The sequence below is a fragment of the Macrotis lagotis genome, chromosome 1 (assembly GCF_037893015.1).
Source record: "Macrotis lagotis isolate mMagLag1 chromosome 1, bilby.v1.9.chrom.fasta, whole genome shotgun sequence".
Classification (NCBI taxonomy): Eukaryota; Metazoa; Chordata; class Mammalia; order Peramelemorphia; family Peramelidae; genus Macrotis; species Macrotis lagotis.
The window spans coordinates 507,194,061-507,210,223 of NC_133658.1; the positions used below are offsets into that span (position 1 = coordinate 507,194,061).

General features: G+C 34.1%; 1 protein-coding gene across 3 annotated transcripts in view; it reads right to left on the reverse strand.

Moving 5' to 3' along the window:
- The window catches only part of LOC141506896 (interleukin-10 receptor subunit beta-like), a 108,933-nt gene that overhangs the window by 4,369 nt on the left and 88,401 nt on the right, over positions 1-16,163 (reverse strand). For 2 of the 3 annotated variants that reach the window (XM_074214083.1, XM_074214081.1), the window contains 4 exons: positions 14,836-14,993; positions 8,318-8,484; positions 4,788-4,935; positions 712-869 (listed from right to left, as the gene is read on the reverse strand). In XM_074214083.1, coding sequence (XP_074070184.1) covers positions 712-869; positions 4,788-4,935; positions 8,318-8,484; positions 14,836-14,993 — 631 coding nt within the window. The remainder of the gene's footprint in view (positions 1-711; positions 870-4,787; positions 4,936-8,317; positions 8,485-14,835; positions 14,994-16,163) is intronic. The other variant, XM_074214082.1, reaches the window with a different exon arrangement.

Below are 16,163 nucleotides of genomic sequence, written 5' to 3' on the forward strand. Positions count from 1 at the left end.
CTTGGGAAGTGTGATGTGCAAAATATTTATCTATAGGCCTCACAAAAGGTAGAACAGGCTTTAACTTTTATGGTATAATTTGAGTAGCAGCAAGAAAAAACTATCTTCTCATGCTACAGTTAGGTCTTTGAGGTAAGTATTTTCTTATCTAGTTTTCTTCTTTTATTTTTTGGCTTTTTTGTAAGGCAATGGGGTTATGTGACTTGCCCAACCAAGGTCATCCATCTAGGTAATCATTAAGTGTCTGAAGTCAGATTTGAACTCAGCTGCTCCTGATACCAGGGTTGGTGCTCTATTCATTGCACCACATAGCTGCCCCTATCTAGGCTTCTTTTAAAATGTTATTACCACTGGAAGTCATTAAGAATGACTAGTAGAGTTGGGTTGACTTTTTATATAGACTTCCCTGAACTGTATACTTCAAGAGGACAAAATTATCAACATAACATGCACGTGTTATTTTCAGCTGTCTAGAAGGGACTTACTGTCCCTAGTAAGGGAATGCTTAGGTCTTTTGGAACTCAGAAGCAAAGATTTGGGATTTAGGTTGTGATCCTGGGCAAGTAACTTCCATATGGCTAGAATTAATCCATCTGTGAAATAATACTTATAAAGTAAATACACAGACAGGGAAGGGGACTGCTTTAATATTTAATATATATGATTATACATCTAATATATATTTAATATATATATATATATGAAACATACCTCTTTCAGATGTTGAGGAAAAGAATAGCCAGGGAAAAATACAAACTTTGCTTTTCTGTAGAAACACCACAGCATGGAAAAACAACCAAGCACTGATATTAAAACCACTATCATGGATATAATAAGCACAATAGCAGTTATCCAGTATGGAAGTGACTCTGTAGGTGGGAAATACATAATTTCTCTCAAGAATTCAATTTTTGCAAAGTTTATATTCACAGTCATTAGAAAATATCTTCCTAATTAATACATTGTTGGTAGAGTTTTGAACAATTCCAACTATTCTAGAGAGCAATAAGGACTTATACGCAAAGAGCAAATTACTCTTTGACGCAGCAAACCAGTATTAGACCTATATTCAAAAGAAATCATAAAAAATAAGAAAAGTCCCACATGTTCAAAAATATTTTATAGCGGCTCTTTTTGTAGTGGCAAAGAATTGGAAATTGAGAGAATGGCTGAACAGTTATGGCATATGAATGTAACGGAGTACTATTGTTCTGTAAGAAATCAAGAATGGTCAGACTTTAGAGAATCATGGAAACAATTACACAAACTGATGCTGAGTGAAGGGAGCAGAACCAAGAGAATATTGTACACATTAACAATAGTATTGTGAGTTGATCAACTATGATGGACGCAGTGCCTCTTAGCATTTTAGAGATCTAGGACAACCCTGGGAGAACTCTTGTGGAAAACTGCCATCTACATCCAGAGGGGAAAAAACAAACCAAAAAACCTCACAGAATCTGAATGGATACTATGTTCACTTTTTAAAAATTTCTCATATTTTTCCTTCCTACCCCATGGTTTTCTTTCTTTCCCCTTAGTCCTAATACTTAGTGATACACAAAATGATGAATATATAAATATGTTAAATACAAATATACACATACAACTTTTTATCAGACTTTGCCACTGAGGGGAGGAGGGTGGGAAGAGAAGGTGGTAGAAAATGTGTAACATCAATATGTAAGTGAATGAAGGTTGAAAAACATTCATAACATGTAATTGGAAAAAATAAAATAAAATCAATAAAAAAAAGGGAAATAACTTCTGACATCAATTCCAGATAAGAATTTGAAGGGGAAAAGAGCTGACTTAAGAGTAAAAGTTAAGATGCAAGTTTTTCCCACTTTTATTTTTAAAGGCTAGTTTCCAGCATATCTTTTGTATCCAAAGAATAAGAATGTGTCCCTCTATTTATAATGTAACAATGAAACATTAGACTTGGGAGTCAACTGACTTTCTTTTAAAGTTTCAACCTCAAGTCTACATCTCAGCTGACAACCAGAGTGTATTTGGCTTGTACAGTTTATACAGTTCTGTATAAATCTAACAGAGGCACAGCTAGGTGGCAGTGGATAGAGTACCAGCCCTGGAGTCAGGAGTACCTGAATTCAAATCCAGCCTCAGACACTTAATAATTACCTAGCTGTGTGGCCTTGGGCAAGCCACTTAACCCCATTGCCTAGCAAAAAAACCTAAAAAAAAATCTAACAGAGAATACTATCTGTATCCAGAAAAAGAATTGTGGAGTTTAAACAAAGACCAAAGTCTATTACCTTCAGTTTTTTTAGAAAAAGTATCCTACATACTACATAATTTTGCTGTCTCTAATATTTTATTTTCTCTTCAAGGATATGATTTCTCTCTCAACACATTCAATTTTGATCAATGTATAACTAGTAAACAATTTAAAGATTATCAGACTGCCTTCTGTTCAGGGGGTGGGGGAGGGAAGAGAGGGTGGGGAAAAATAGCAAAATTCAAAACTTTCCAAAAAAATGATAGGTAGAAATTACTATTGTATATAATTGGAAAACAAAATAAAAAATTGAAGAAAAATATAAATCTATTCCAACACAGTATATATATATATATATATATATATATATATATATATAATATATAACATATATATATAACATATATATATATATATATATATATAACATATATATAAAGAGCATAACTCAAATTTTTCATTTGCTTATACACAATTTTAGTGGGAGAAAGTGAGGCTGCAGAAAACATCACCACTTCACCATATATCCTAAACTTCAATATAGAACAAATGTATAGAAACAAACCAGGTCTTTTTCAAGGTAAAGTGTCAAATTTATTGTATACCTTCTGGTGCACAGAGAAGAATTGTTCTGCATCTTTGCAGCCTACCTACTACCCACCACCTTCTATCTGTGTCTACCCTCTTCCAGAGTTGTGGCCCACTGAGGCCACCCTCTTAATTGTAGCTTTCTACTTTGCCAACCCAAGCCCTTGGGAACTGGAGACCCAAGCCAAAGAGTAGCCCTAGGCCACAGATATTACCATTATTTTTTATAGTATTTATGTCTTTATTAAGCTTGTAAAAAACTTTGCTTTTGTTTTGTTAGGTTCCTATCCTTTTTTCTTTTATGATGAAGTTTTTAAATGTTGTGCTTCTAACCCTATTTTTCTCATACTTCTTTAGGTTTTTATTTGCATAGCATGGTGATTTTGAGGAATGCATATGTTGAATTACAGCATTTTGAATTGTGCCACATGTTCATAGTAGGAACATGAATGGGCCACCTTGAAAAGAAGGGAATTTTCACTTCTGGGAAATATTTTAAAAGATGATAGATAATCACCTCCTAGGAATATTGTAGAGTTCTAAATTAGGGAGGCAGATGAATTATTTATGAGACTATGTGATTCTTTGAAGACCTGAGTAAAGCAATAGAAATCTCAAAGGCAGAAAAATTATCAGGTTAATGTTTTAGGACTTATGTTGAAAGTTAATTTTTTAGAGAATGCTACCATTTTGTCCTATATTAACCACTTTTTGTGTGTATTTCTGTATGAACTGCAAGATTATATGATGCAGTTGTTTTCCTTCAGTTTCTTTTCTTTTTAGATTTTTCAAGGCAATGGGGTTAAGTGGCTTGCCCAAGGCCACACAGCTAGGTAATTATTAAGTGTATGAGGTCGGATTTGAACCCAGGTACTCCTGACTCCAAGGCCAGTGCTCTGTCTTTATCTGTGCCACCTAGCTGCCCCACCCCCTTCAGTTTTTTTCCCTCCTCTAATCAGTATAAAAAGATTTAATGGCTAAAAAAGGAGGATTCAGAGTCTCTGGAAATCACCCTCCCTCATCTAGCATAAAAGGTAGTTAGCTCCCTTTGATTTAGTGAAACTAGCTATACTAACAAGGATATATTTCTTGTCTGTCTCCTATATCTAATGATACAAATTTTCCTTAACAAGTATACTTTATTTCCTTTTTCTAACCAGCTACAAGGAGCAACTGTTTTTTATTTCTGTATAAATATTGTTAACTGGCCCATCAATTGGGGAATGACTGAACAAGTTATGGTATGTGAATGTTATGGTTCTATAAGAAACTATGAATGGTTATACTCTAGAGAAGCATGGAATGAATAACAGAAACTGATGCTGAGCCAAGGGAGCAGAATCAAGAGAACACTGTACACATTAACAACAACATTGTGAATATGATGGATGTAGCTCCTCTCATCAGTTCAGAGAACAAGGATAATCCTGGAAGACCTGTCATGGACAATACTATCCACATACAGAGGAAGAATGAAACAAAAATGAAACAATAAAACAAAAAACAAACACTACAAAATCTGAATAAATACGATGTTCACTTTTTAAAATTTTCTCTTATGTTTTCCTTCCTAGCTAATGATTTTCTTTCTTTTTACTTATTCCTAATTCCTCCTACAGAAAATGACTAATCTGTAAATATGTTAAACACAAATGTATATGTGCAATGTTCACCAGACTGTTTGCTATTGAGGTGAGAAGGGAGGGGGGAAGGAAATTATGTAATTATAAAATATGCATGTTCATGTGGATGAATGTTGAAAAACTTTTATAACATGTAATTGGAAAAATTAAATAAAATATTAATTGAAAAAATATTACTAACTGAATTGTGAATGACACATTCCTTATCAACTATTGTGGTTGTCACACTGAGTATAATAAAAATCTGTACTCTGGTTTGAGATGGCTTAACTGGCATCAGCTGGTTGAATTGATAAGAAAATTCATGCAACACTTACCATTATCAGTAGTTTGGATACAGGTAGGCTGACTCCATTCTCCACTTTTGTTCTTCTCAGTTATAAATCCTTGAACTTGAAGACAATAAACTGTCCAAGGTTCCAGATCAGTAAGGACATCAGAGTTATATGAAATATTTTTTTCAAACTAAAATTGAAGATGGGCAGAATAAAAATGCCACAAATAAAGAACAATTTAATTTTGCAATGGCTAGTTATACATATTCACTTCCTCAGGGAATTATTAAAATGATGATCCGTATCCCGTTTCTCTCTAGGAGGACTTTGTTCAACTGATGATAATTATTGATAAATATTATTCCATTAATTCCCTATGCCAAATGATATGCAAAAAGTAAAATTATTTTCTTTCATTTTGCACAGTAAATACATACATCTATATCTATATCTCTCTATATATATCTATATGTGTACTGTGTTATTTTCATTTGCTGATATTCTTAATCTGATTCTAACAAAGAATAACTAGTTGCCACAATAGTGAGCACTCCATTTTAGGATTAATAAATGAGAAGGATAGGAAAGTTAAGTTTAGTCTGACAAGTACCCTAGATTTTGAGAGAGTACATAATAATGGGTTCAGAGAAAAAATATGGTGTAACTGAAAAAAAAGCTGACCTGGTAGTCATGGGACCCAAGTTCAAATACTAGTTCTCTCACTATTACACAATCATGGACAAGTCATTTAACTTCCCAGGACCTTAGTTTCCTAATTTGTAAAATGATGGGGTTGGACTAGGTGACCTTAAGATCCCTTCCATCTTTACGTCTATGATTCAAAGCTTAAATAAGTTATATATATATATATATATATATATATATATATATATACACATATATACATATATATATATATATATGTTTGAAATAGTTAAACAACTGAAATGTGAAAGGTTAAACCATAAAAATAAATTATAAGAGAATTAGATCAAGAACTTATTACAATTGTGAATAGAGAATTTGTAACTAAAAAAGACATAGAGATGATAAAATATAAATAAATGTTATATATTAAAAAACTAAAAATACTTTTGCATAAAAAAGCAGTGCAAATAAAAGAAAAATGGCAGACTGGTAAAATATTTCCAACAATAAAAGTCTGATATTAAACTTATTGTATATACTTATTTTAAGCTTATTTATGTTTATATGAAAAGGGAGTTTGGCATAAATATAATGTTTAACAAACTTTTTTCTACACCCCCCCCAATCAATTATTGTTAAAAAAGAAGCTCTCTTCAATAATTTATATTGATGAGCTCATCAAACATTGGGTAACTACATTAACTGCATTTGTTTCATGTTTACTCTAGGCTGTTAAACTGGTTTATAAAAAAAGACCTTAACACCATATAGTTTTAATGATTATTATTTCATAATAAAATCTACATCTTGAGGTTTGAGGTCAATGTCCCTTTCATTTGTACTATTTATTAATAATTCCTTTGTAGCTGTGTGACTTTGGCCAAGTCACTTAACCCTATTGCCTTGCAAAAACAAAAAAAAATAATTCCTTTGGAATCTCATGTCATTTTCCCTTCCAAATTAATTCTACTATTTTGTCCTCTTCTTTAAATCATTCCCTCTATAACTTGAATGAGTTAGCATGATAAAATGTATATTAATTTAAGTAGTATTATAATTTTTCATTATGTTGGCACAGTTCAACCATGAGCATTAATATAATTTCAATTATTTGTTTTCCTTTATTTCTGTCAAATGTTTTGTAGGCATATTTACTCTTGGTGTGTGAGAAATGGTCTATCAACTCTGAGACAGTTTATGTATTTTGTAATGATTTTGAAAGAAATTCTTTATAATTTCTTTCTGGTTTTTGTTAGTATTTTATAGAAATGGATTTTTTTAAAAAAATATTTTATACTTATATAATCAATTTACTAATCCTGTGAAATTAGTTACTGATTTTTTTGAAATTTTTTTAAAGTATATCATTACATTAGCTACAAGTAGGGATGATTTTATTTTCCTTTTGATTATGTTGTTCTCTAATCAATGTCAGAGCTATTATTTCTAGAACTATATCAAATAATAGTGGATAGAGAGAGTATATATATGATTTATTCTTTTGTATACTAGTAGGGCTTCTATTTTTTTTTGTGACTGTAACCAGTGCTAATTCTCTTAATTTTATGCTTTTGAATATATTAATGAATGTGAGTGATCTTACATTTTTTTTTAGTTCTTTACATGAATGAATGCTATATTATATCAAAAGATGTTTTTTGCATCTATTGAAATAATCATATGACTTTTATTATCCTTGATCAAAATTATACTTTCTTTAATACAGAATTATTTATGCATTACTGTTATGAAAACATAGTCATAGTGGATTATTTTCTGGCTGTAAAGAGGTACCTTGTTAATTGTTAGAGAAGCAACCTTGAATGCAGGAAGAAATGCTGAAGATGTAAATAGAAATAATTCTAATGAGGAAGAAAAGGGGACATTCTCTCAAGAGAACAATGTGGAAGTACAAGTATCTTAACAACTTAAATTTTATTTTTTTTAATGTCAGTTCTATAACATATACTATGTTAATTCATTTAATCTCTCAGTGCTCTAGGCAACTCTACTACTCCAAGATGCAGATAATGTTAATAACATTTCATTAATGCTAATCTGCATTAATGAAAGAAATTTCAAAAAACAAATACAGGGTGGCTAGGTGGTGCAGTGGATAGAGCACCGGCCCTGGAGTCAGGAGAACCTGAGTTCAAATCTCACCTCAAACACTTAATAATTACCTAGCTCTGTGGCCTTGGGCAAGCCACTTAACCCCATTGCCTTGCAAAAACCTAAAAAAAAAACAAAACCAAAAACCCCCAAACAAATACCAAAAAACCAACAACAAATCTACAAGTCTAGTCCTTATCTTTATTTATGAGTACATTTAAAAAAAATGTGCATTACTATTCATTAATGAGATTGCTGTCTTTCTCTACTTTGTCTCTCCCTGGTTTGAATAGCAGGACCCTATGTCTCACAAAAATAATTTGGTACCAGAGTGCTTTTTCCTCCATTTTTAAGAAAATTTTTTTGGGAGCATAGTTATTAATTATTCTTAAATATTTGATATAATTAATATAACTAAGGGAAGCCATATAAGGTTTAGTTAGTTTTATTTTTTCCCTATAAGGCAAGGAAGTTGTTTATGAGACTTGATTTATCTTGGGGTTTGATATAGCTTCTCATTTCATTACAGACATGAGAAAACTCATCAGGAGTTGCAGCTCTCAGACTTGATACATGTCTTGCTGACATACTTGTTACCACATCTTGCTTATGAAATCAATTCCTGTATGCAGACAAGCAGGGACATATCTACGTGAGGTAGTATTGTATCTTTGCTGAATATTCTTTCTATGTAGACACTTTTCTAAACATGTTTCATTTCATTCTGATTCCAAACTTGATCTATCAGATCAACTTAAATAAGTCTGGCCTACAAGAGAAATGTCACTAATTCTTCAAGAGAGGCAACTTACCTTATGATCAGTGCCATTTTTCCAATATAATACTTTGTAAATCCATGAGTAATAATAATCTTTTATAGTCCATATATTAGGTTCATTTTCAATGCTTGAATAGGATAAGTATATGTGTAAAGAACGAGCCAGTGATTCTACTTGTAATCCAGGAGGTCCAATGATGGCTAAGCATGAGAACAAAGGAAGATTACACAATATTCCATTTTCCACCAAGACAGGTAACATAAGGAAAGGAAATTAGCATAGATGCTTAAGCCTAAGGAAAAGAAAACCTTCAGTATAAATTTTATACTGAAATATTGAAATATACCAAAAATACACTGATATTATATTTCACTCCAGTGAAGTAACTTATTGTTATTATGGACTATTACTAGACAAAAGTGAATACTATTCTGGGCAGGTGAAAGTTCAGCCTATGGGGAAGGCACTAATAGTGTTATTCATAGTAATTAATTTTCATCAAATTCTGATAGCTATAATATATAGGTGCTAGAGACAGTGGTATGGGTAAAATGGAAAGAGTGTTGGAATTGTTTAAATATTGGTTCTGACACTCACTAATTCTGTGACCATGGACATTTATTTTTTCTGTCTTTGTTTCATACAATGCTGGTTTTTAATAAAATGAAGATAATAATACTTGTATTACCTATCTTACAATTTTTTTGGCAAACCTTAAGGTACTACCTAAGAAGAAATTATTAGTTTTAATTTTCATATTCAGAAACATTTAATTTAGCTGGAATTTGGGTAGTAATGAGTGGTTTATAGGAATAGATTTTTCTAGGTAAATGAAGTATACTTAAAAAATTTGATATTACATATTTTTCTGTTTCTTAGAGACATGAACATACCATAATGTATATATGATCTCATAGAGGCATAAATTTTCTATCCTGTGTTATTTTTGTCCATCTGAACAGATTGTTAAAAAAAACCATATTGATTGCCTCCTAATGAAACTCCTTCTTCTCATCAAAATCTCTCTTGTAACATCTAACTGCAGTTAAATTTTTTCACCTTATAGTCCTAGATGTGACTAATGCCAAACCAGGTAAGATGGTCTCCTAGCTCTGCCTCTCCCACAGTTCTAGAAGGGATGACCCAAGCTAGACCTCAGGGAAGCTGGTTCCTTTCATCTCTTATCTAGGCAAGCCCTGGAGAAGGATGTTCTGTATTTCTAAATAAGGCAATAGAGTGAAGTGGGGGTATGAGCACCAGCTCAGAGCTGGGCAAATATAACTCAGAGTAAAAACATAGGGGAATACCCACCTACAATTTTTTTTTGGTTCATTTCTTGTTTGCTGCTCTCTTATTTTATTTGGTTTAAAGTTTCCTTAACTGCTCCCTACAAGGGAACAAATTCAACAAATTTAAGGAATTGAATTTGATCAGAATCTTTCATGCTTTCATCTTTGCCAACAGCACCCCATAAATTGTTCATTGAGGATCAACTCAACATATTAGAATCATTCTTTTAGCTCTTTTAGCATTTTGTTATGGCAGCATTTAAGCAGTCCATCTGTTAACTATAATTATTTTTACCCATCACCTTACTATAATCATACATATCTTTGATGCCAGTTCTTTAGTATGGGTCACCATTGGCGACCTGTTGTAGTCTGTTATGAATCTCTCCATTGTTTTGGGATTCATTAAATAGGAGATGGCATAGGATGTTCAGATGTTCAGCTGTTTAAATAACTTTATCTTTTGTTCCCTTTGTCCCTTGAGAAAATGCTCTCTAAAATGTTGCAGAGGTGTGGGTACCCTTGGCTGGGTGACCAATGACATGTGATAGGGTCCATTACTGGGGAGACATGAACAATATCATTCAGGAGTTGTACTGTATGAGTTTAATAAAGGTTGTACATGCACCTTTCAGTGGGGCAGATTTATTAACTGCCTCACCCATTGCTTTTTTGGGAAGTTAAAATCAAATCAGACTATGCAAACGATGTAGGAGTAGAGTCACTTCTACATAACACAAAGGAAAAAAATCTTAATGCACAAGTGGAGATTCTCATTGCTTTTTCTCCACTGAATTGAAGAAGACTTCTCTGAAAAGAAACTAAAACTGTGATTCCTAGAAAAGTGACTATCAGGTTCTCAATAAGATTGGTACCAGATATGGGACCTGAGGTTGCTGAAAAACAGGTTTTAAGTTATTTGAAAACAGAGTTTGCTGAGCTGAAGTGACCCAAAAAGTTCAAGGATACATGGGTTATGGTGGAAAACCTTGGGTATCTGATTTCAATCATCCCCCTTATCTGTCTGGGCGAAAAGCCCTGAAAAAAGGTTTTGGTGTTGAACTGGACTTGATCAGAGAAAGAGGAAGTATTCCTGTGATCTTGATCTTCCAGAAGGTTACAGGTAAATGCTGTTGCCTGTAGGATCAGCAGATTGGTGGTGTTCTTTCATATTTTATGAAAAGTATGTGAAAGATACAGGAGCAAATGTGACCATTTTAAAAAAATAGGGGTTGTTCTGACCATAAAGCTTGGAAACCACTGGACTACATGAGCTCAAAGATTCTTTCCATTCTAACATTCCAAGATAGTCTGCCATTTCAAGCTCAGTATATTTTACTATAATACTTAATTTCTCTCTACTTTCAAATCACAGAGTAGCACTATCCTGTTTCCTGTTTTCCAAATCTAAAAGACAATTTTACATTTCCGAATTTTACTTCTTTTCCATTTCAACCATTTCTTTTTCTTCAACATTTGAATCTCTCTGTTCTTTGTTTCAGCTATCCAACTGTCAGAACATACTGCAACTAATTAGGACTTCTGACTTATTTTTCACAGACTTTTTACCCTTTTTACATTTTCAAACATTTTTTTATATTGAAGTTAAAATCATTTTTCAGTGCGTAGTTTAACTTTTCATTCCAATAACCCCATAGTGATTACTTTTTCTCTAAGTTAAACCTCTATTATTTTCAAAAATTATTTACTAAGTAGTCTTACTCTACCTATCTGCTGCCATCTCCTGCTATATACCTACTTGCACTTGGTTCTGGATAAGATGACCTTCTTGGGGCACCATCCATCTGGTCTTCCATCTACTATAGCAAGCCATTGTTCATGATATCCACATCTGTACAATAGCCTTCTATTTTGCTTACCATATTGTTTTCTAAAGTCATAACTCAAACCCCAACTATTTCAAGGATTTTTATCCAATTAACTCTAACTATTGTTCAACCTGTTAACCCAATGTATGACTTACTTTGATTATAATTATTTTTTGAATGATTTGTTTTCACATTACTATAGTAATCTTGTTGTAAAAGGAACCATAAACCCCTCTCTCCCTAAAAGGATAGAGAAACCTCAAGAGAAATGAAGTGAGAGAAAAAAAATATACTTTAGTCTGTGTTCAGATACCATCGGCTCTGTCTCTGGGATGGGTTGCATCCTTTATCATAAGTCCATTACAGAAGTTGCTTCAATTTTTTCCCCCATAGTAGCTAGTTATCTGTATTCCATTCTATTCCTCCCCATTCCCATTTATTCTGTTCTCTCTTTCCTTTCACTTGTCCCTCCTCAGAAGTGTATTGTATCTGACTACCCTCTCCCATGACTTCTCTCTCCTATCACCTACAACCCCTCCCCTCTCTCTGTCCCCCTTCTCCCATCCTTTCCTCTCCTTTTTCCTCTAAAGTAATATAGGTTTCTATACCTTATTGAGTGTGTATGCTAATTCCTCTCTCAGTCATTTTTGATGAGAATGAAGGCTCATTCTTTTCCCCTCACCTTTCCCTGTTCCACCCCTCTGCAAATGCTTTTTCTTGACTCTTTTATGTGAAATATCTTAGCCCATTCTACCTCTCCTTTCTCTTCCTCCTAGTACTTTCCTTTATCACCCATTGACTCCATCTTTATACTATATTATACCATTAAATTTTAGCTCCCTCCTGTATCTTGTCTATATATATATATATATATATATATATATATATATATATACTCCTTCTAATTGCTCTTATAAATGAGAAGGTTCATATGAGTTATCAGTATCTTCTTCTCATGCAGGAATACACTCATAATTGACCCTTCCCATCCACCCTCTCTATGCTTCTTCTGAGTTCTGTACTTGAAGATCAAACTTTTGGTTCATCTCTGGTTATTTCAATAGAAAAGTTTGAAAGTACCCTATTTCATTGAATGTCCACTTTTTCCCTGAAAGAGAATGTTAAGTTTTGCTGGGTAGTTGATTCTCAATTGTAATCTAAGTTCTTTTGCCTTTTGGAATATCATATTACAAGCCCTATGAAGCCTTAATGTAAACAGATACCGCCAAATCCTGTATAATCCTGATTGTAGCACCATGGTAATTGAATTTTTTCTTCTATTTACTCTTAGACTTGGGAGTTCTGTAATTTGGCTTTAATATTCCTGGGAGATTTTTGGGGGGAGATGCATCTGTTTCAGGAGGTGATCAGTGGATTCCTCAATTTCTATTTTACTCTCTGCATCTAGAATATCAGCAATTTTGCTGGATTATTTCTTGAAAAATAAAGTCTAGGCTCTTTCCCAGGTCATGACTTTTAGGAAGCCCAATAATTTATCTGTTTTCCAGGTCAGTTGTTTTTCCATTGAGATATTTCATTTCTTCTTCTAGTTTTTCATTCTTTTGTTTTTTTTTATTGTTCTTGATTTCTCACAAAGTCATCAGCTTCCCTTAGCTCCATTCTACATTTGAAGGAGTTATTTTCTTCAGAGAGTTTTTTTTAAATCTCCTTTTCTATCTGGCCAATTTTGCTTTTTTAAGTCATTATTCTCCTTATTGACCTTTTGAACTACTTTTTCCATTTGACTTAAACTCATTTTTAACATGCTATTTTCTTTGGCGTTTTTTTTTTTTATCTCCTTCACCAAGTTGCTGACTTGGTTTTCATGATTTCCCTGCATAACTCATCTCTCTTCACAATTTTTCCTCTACCTCCCTTACTTGCTTTCTTTTTAGGTTTTTGCAAGGCAAATGGGGTTAAGTGGCTTGCCCAAGACCACACAGCTAGGTAATTATTAAGTGTCTGAGATCGGATTTGAACCCAGGTACTCCTGACTCCAAGGCCGGTGCTTTATCCACTACTCCACCTAGCTGCACCTCTTACTTGCTTTTCAAAGTTTTTTTTGAGCTCTTCCATAGCCTGAGACTATTTCCTATTTTTCTTGGAGGCTTTGGATATAGAAGTTTTAACTTTGTCATCTTCTGAGAGTATATTTTGATCCTCCATGGGACCAAAGTAATTTCCTATGGTCAAATTCTTTGTTGCTGTTGTTGTTGTTGTTGTTTGGCTCATTTCCTCAGCCTATGCCTTGATTTTAATGTACTTACAAAGCTTTTTGGGGGTTTTGGGTATACTGCACCCCCCCCCCCCAACAAGACCTTAATTCCTCCAAGGTCTTATGAGAGACTTGGACTTCTCTTCTGGCCTATGCTATGGTCTGTGGATTATTACAATCCCTACCCTCTACCCTGGATCTGTGAGGAGGGTCCCTGATCTGCTATGGTAGTATAGGGACCTAGACTGGGCCCTGAATCTGAGTATGAGCAAAGCAGCAATGTCCTGTCCCAGGAGTAGCAGAGAGACCTCTGCAGTCTCTCTCTACTCCCTTATCACCTGTGGACTGAGCATTCTGGGAGCAGCTGCTGGATGACTCCACAGGTTCTGGGGTTGGGCTGCCCTGAGGTCTGTGCTGGCCTAGGCTTCCTGCTCACTCTGGTGCAGCAGAGTTCTGCCAATCCTCCAAGCTGTCCCAGAGATCTCTGGGTCAGGAGGTCTGGAAACCGCTCCCGCTGCCATGGACCCAGGCACCCCCCAGGGACCCAGGTGTTCTATGGATTGTTCCTGGAAGGCCGGATCTGGTTTGCTTCAGGGAAGCTATGGCTTGGATTGCTTTGTGACTCTTTCCAACCCCGGTTGCAATGGAATAGATCTTTTCCGTGTATTGTGGGACTGTTGTCTTGGACTGGAAAATTATTTCACTTGATTTTTCTGTGAGTTCTGCTCCTAGAATTTGATTAGAATCATAATTTTACAGCATTTGGAGTTTTTTTTGGGGGGGGGAAAGAACTTCTGGGAATTCCTGCTTTCATACCAACACCCTGACTCCGTGTAATCATAATGATTATGTAATTATATGAATTCCCTTTGTAGCTTACTTTCCCATTTCCACTTGTGGATTTGGTCCACAGCGTAACAATGTCTTGAGTTCTAAGGGCAACCATATGGTACCCTACTTTTAATATTATAACTTTTAAGTCCCCATTTGTATGATTAATATTAAAAATTATCTAGTAGGCTTACTTACCTTTTTAGCAAAGGTATTTACTAAGATAGTATAGTAAGAACTATAAAAGCCAAAGGCATAAGGGCACACTCTCTCACAAATATACACAGGTCCATGGGAAGAGTAACTTCAAACTTATGAGTAAAATGGTAATGAGACAGTTTTAACCCACTGATTTATTTTCAACAGAAAGGAAAAAATATTACTTACTGTCTTCCAAAGGACAAAAAGTGATGTTCACCCAATCTGAATGGTCATCTTCAGATTCAGTCCTGACACGCAATATATAGCTACCATACTTGGAAAGATTTGAGAAATCACAACTGGTGAGGATAGTGTTCTTGCACTCATCTTCGAATGAATCAAAACTACAAAACCATAAAAATGATTAGAATTTTAATTCTCATTTACCTAGAAGCTGATATATATTTCTTAGAATATCTATCAGATTAAGATAGGGAAATTGAGAAAAATGGCACTTAACTGGTCAATCCTGCTTTTTTATTATTATTGCTTTTTTGTTTGCTTGTTTTTGAAAACGAGATCTCTCCTTATTGAATCTAAGCTAGATTGATCCCACTACTGATCAATATAGGAACTTTGACCTGCACTACTTGTGATAAATTCATTAAACAGTCTGGTGACTTCACATCTCTCTACTCCCACTCTTGGGGCTCACCATATTGGTGCCAGATATAGTTCAGACATTCAAAAGACTTAGTTCACAGTGACCTCAAGATTCACTAGTCTTGAGCTCCTCCATAGCAAGGATTACAGGCTATATCCCACCATGTCCAGCTCCTACTATCCTCGATAAATAATATATGTAATGATGTATTTTTTAACTTTATTTTTATTTAAAGACAATGGGGTTAAGTGACTTACCCAAGGTCACACAGCTAGGTAATTATTAAGTGTCTGAGGCTGGATTTGAGCTCAGGTCCTCCTGACTCCAGGGCTGGTACTCTATCCACTGAACCACCTAGCTGCCCCCCATGATAATGTATTAATATATAAAGGTTCAGTGACTTCTTTGGTGGGGAACTCTTTGTGTAGGAAATATTTTCATTGGCACATTACAATATCTACACATATGTTAATATAAATAAGTAAACAACAATATATAACAATTATTCCTAAACCACATTTAACAATAAAAACATTAACTACAATTTTAAGTACCCAAAGAAATATATACTATCCATATTCCTCTGTCTTTCTGAGCTAGATATTCATGATTTCTATAAGTTTGACCAGTCACTCAAAGTGAGTTGAAGAGAAAAGACCCTAGCTACTCTTGGTAGCATAATGCTTTAAAAAATAAGTTTTTATTGATTTTCTTCTGTATCTTACATCCATGTATTGCTACCTCTCCCTCAAGATCAGCTACCACACTAATGGCACATTCTTCAATTAGAAAAGGTTATATAAGCCAAGATCAAAGTAGAGGGTTGGTGCATGATCTTCTGTTTGCAGATGATTGTGCACTCAATGAAGCCTCTGAAGCTGAGATACAACAAAATATGGATCGATTCTCT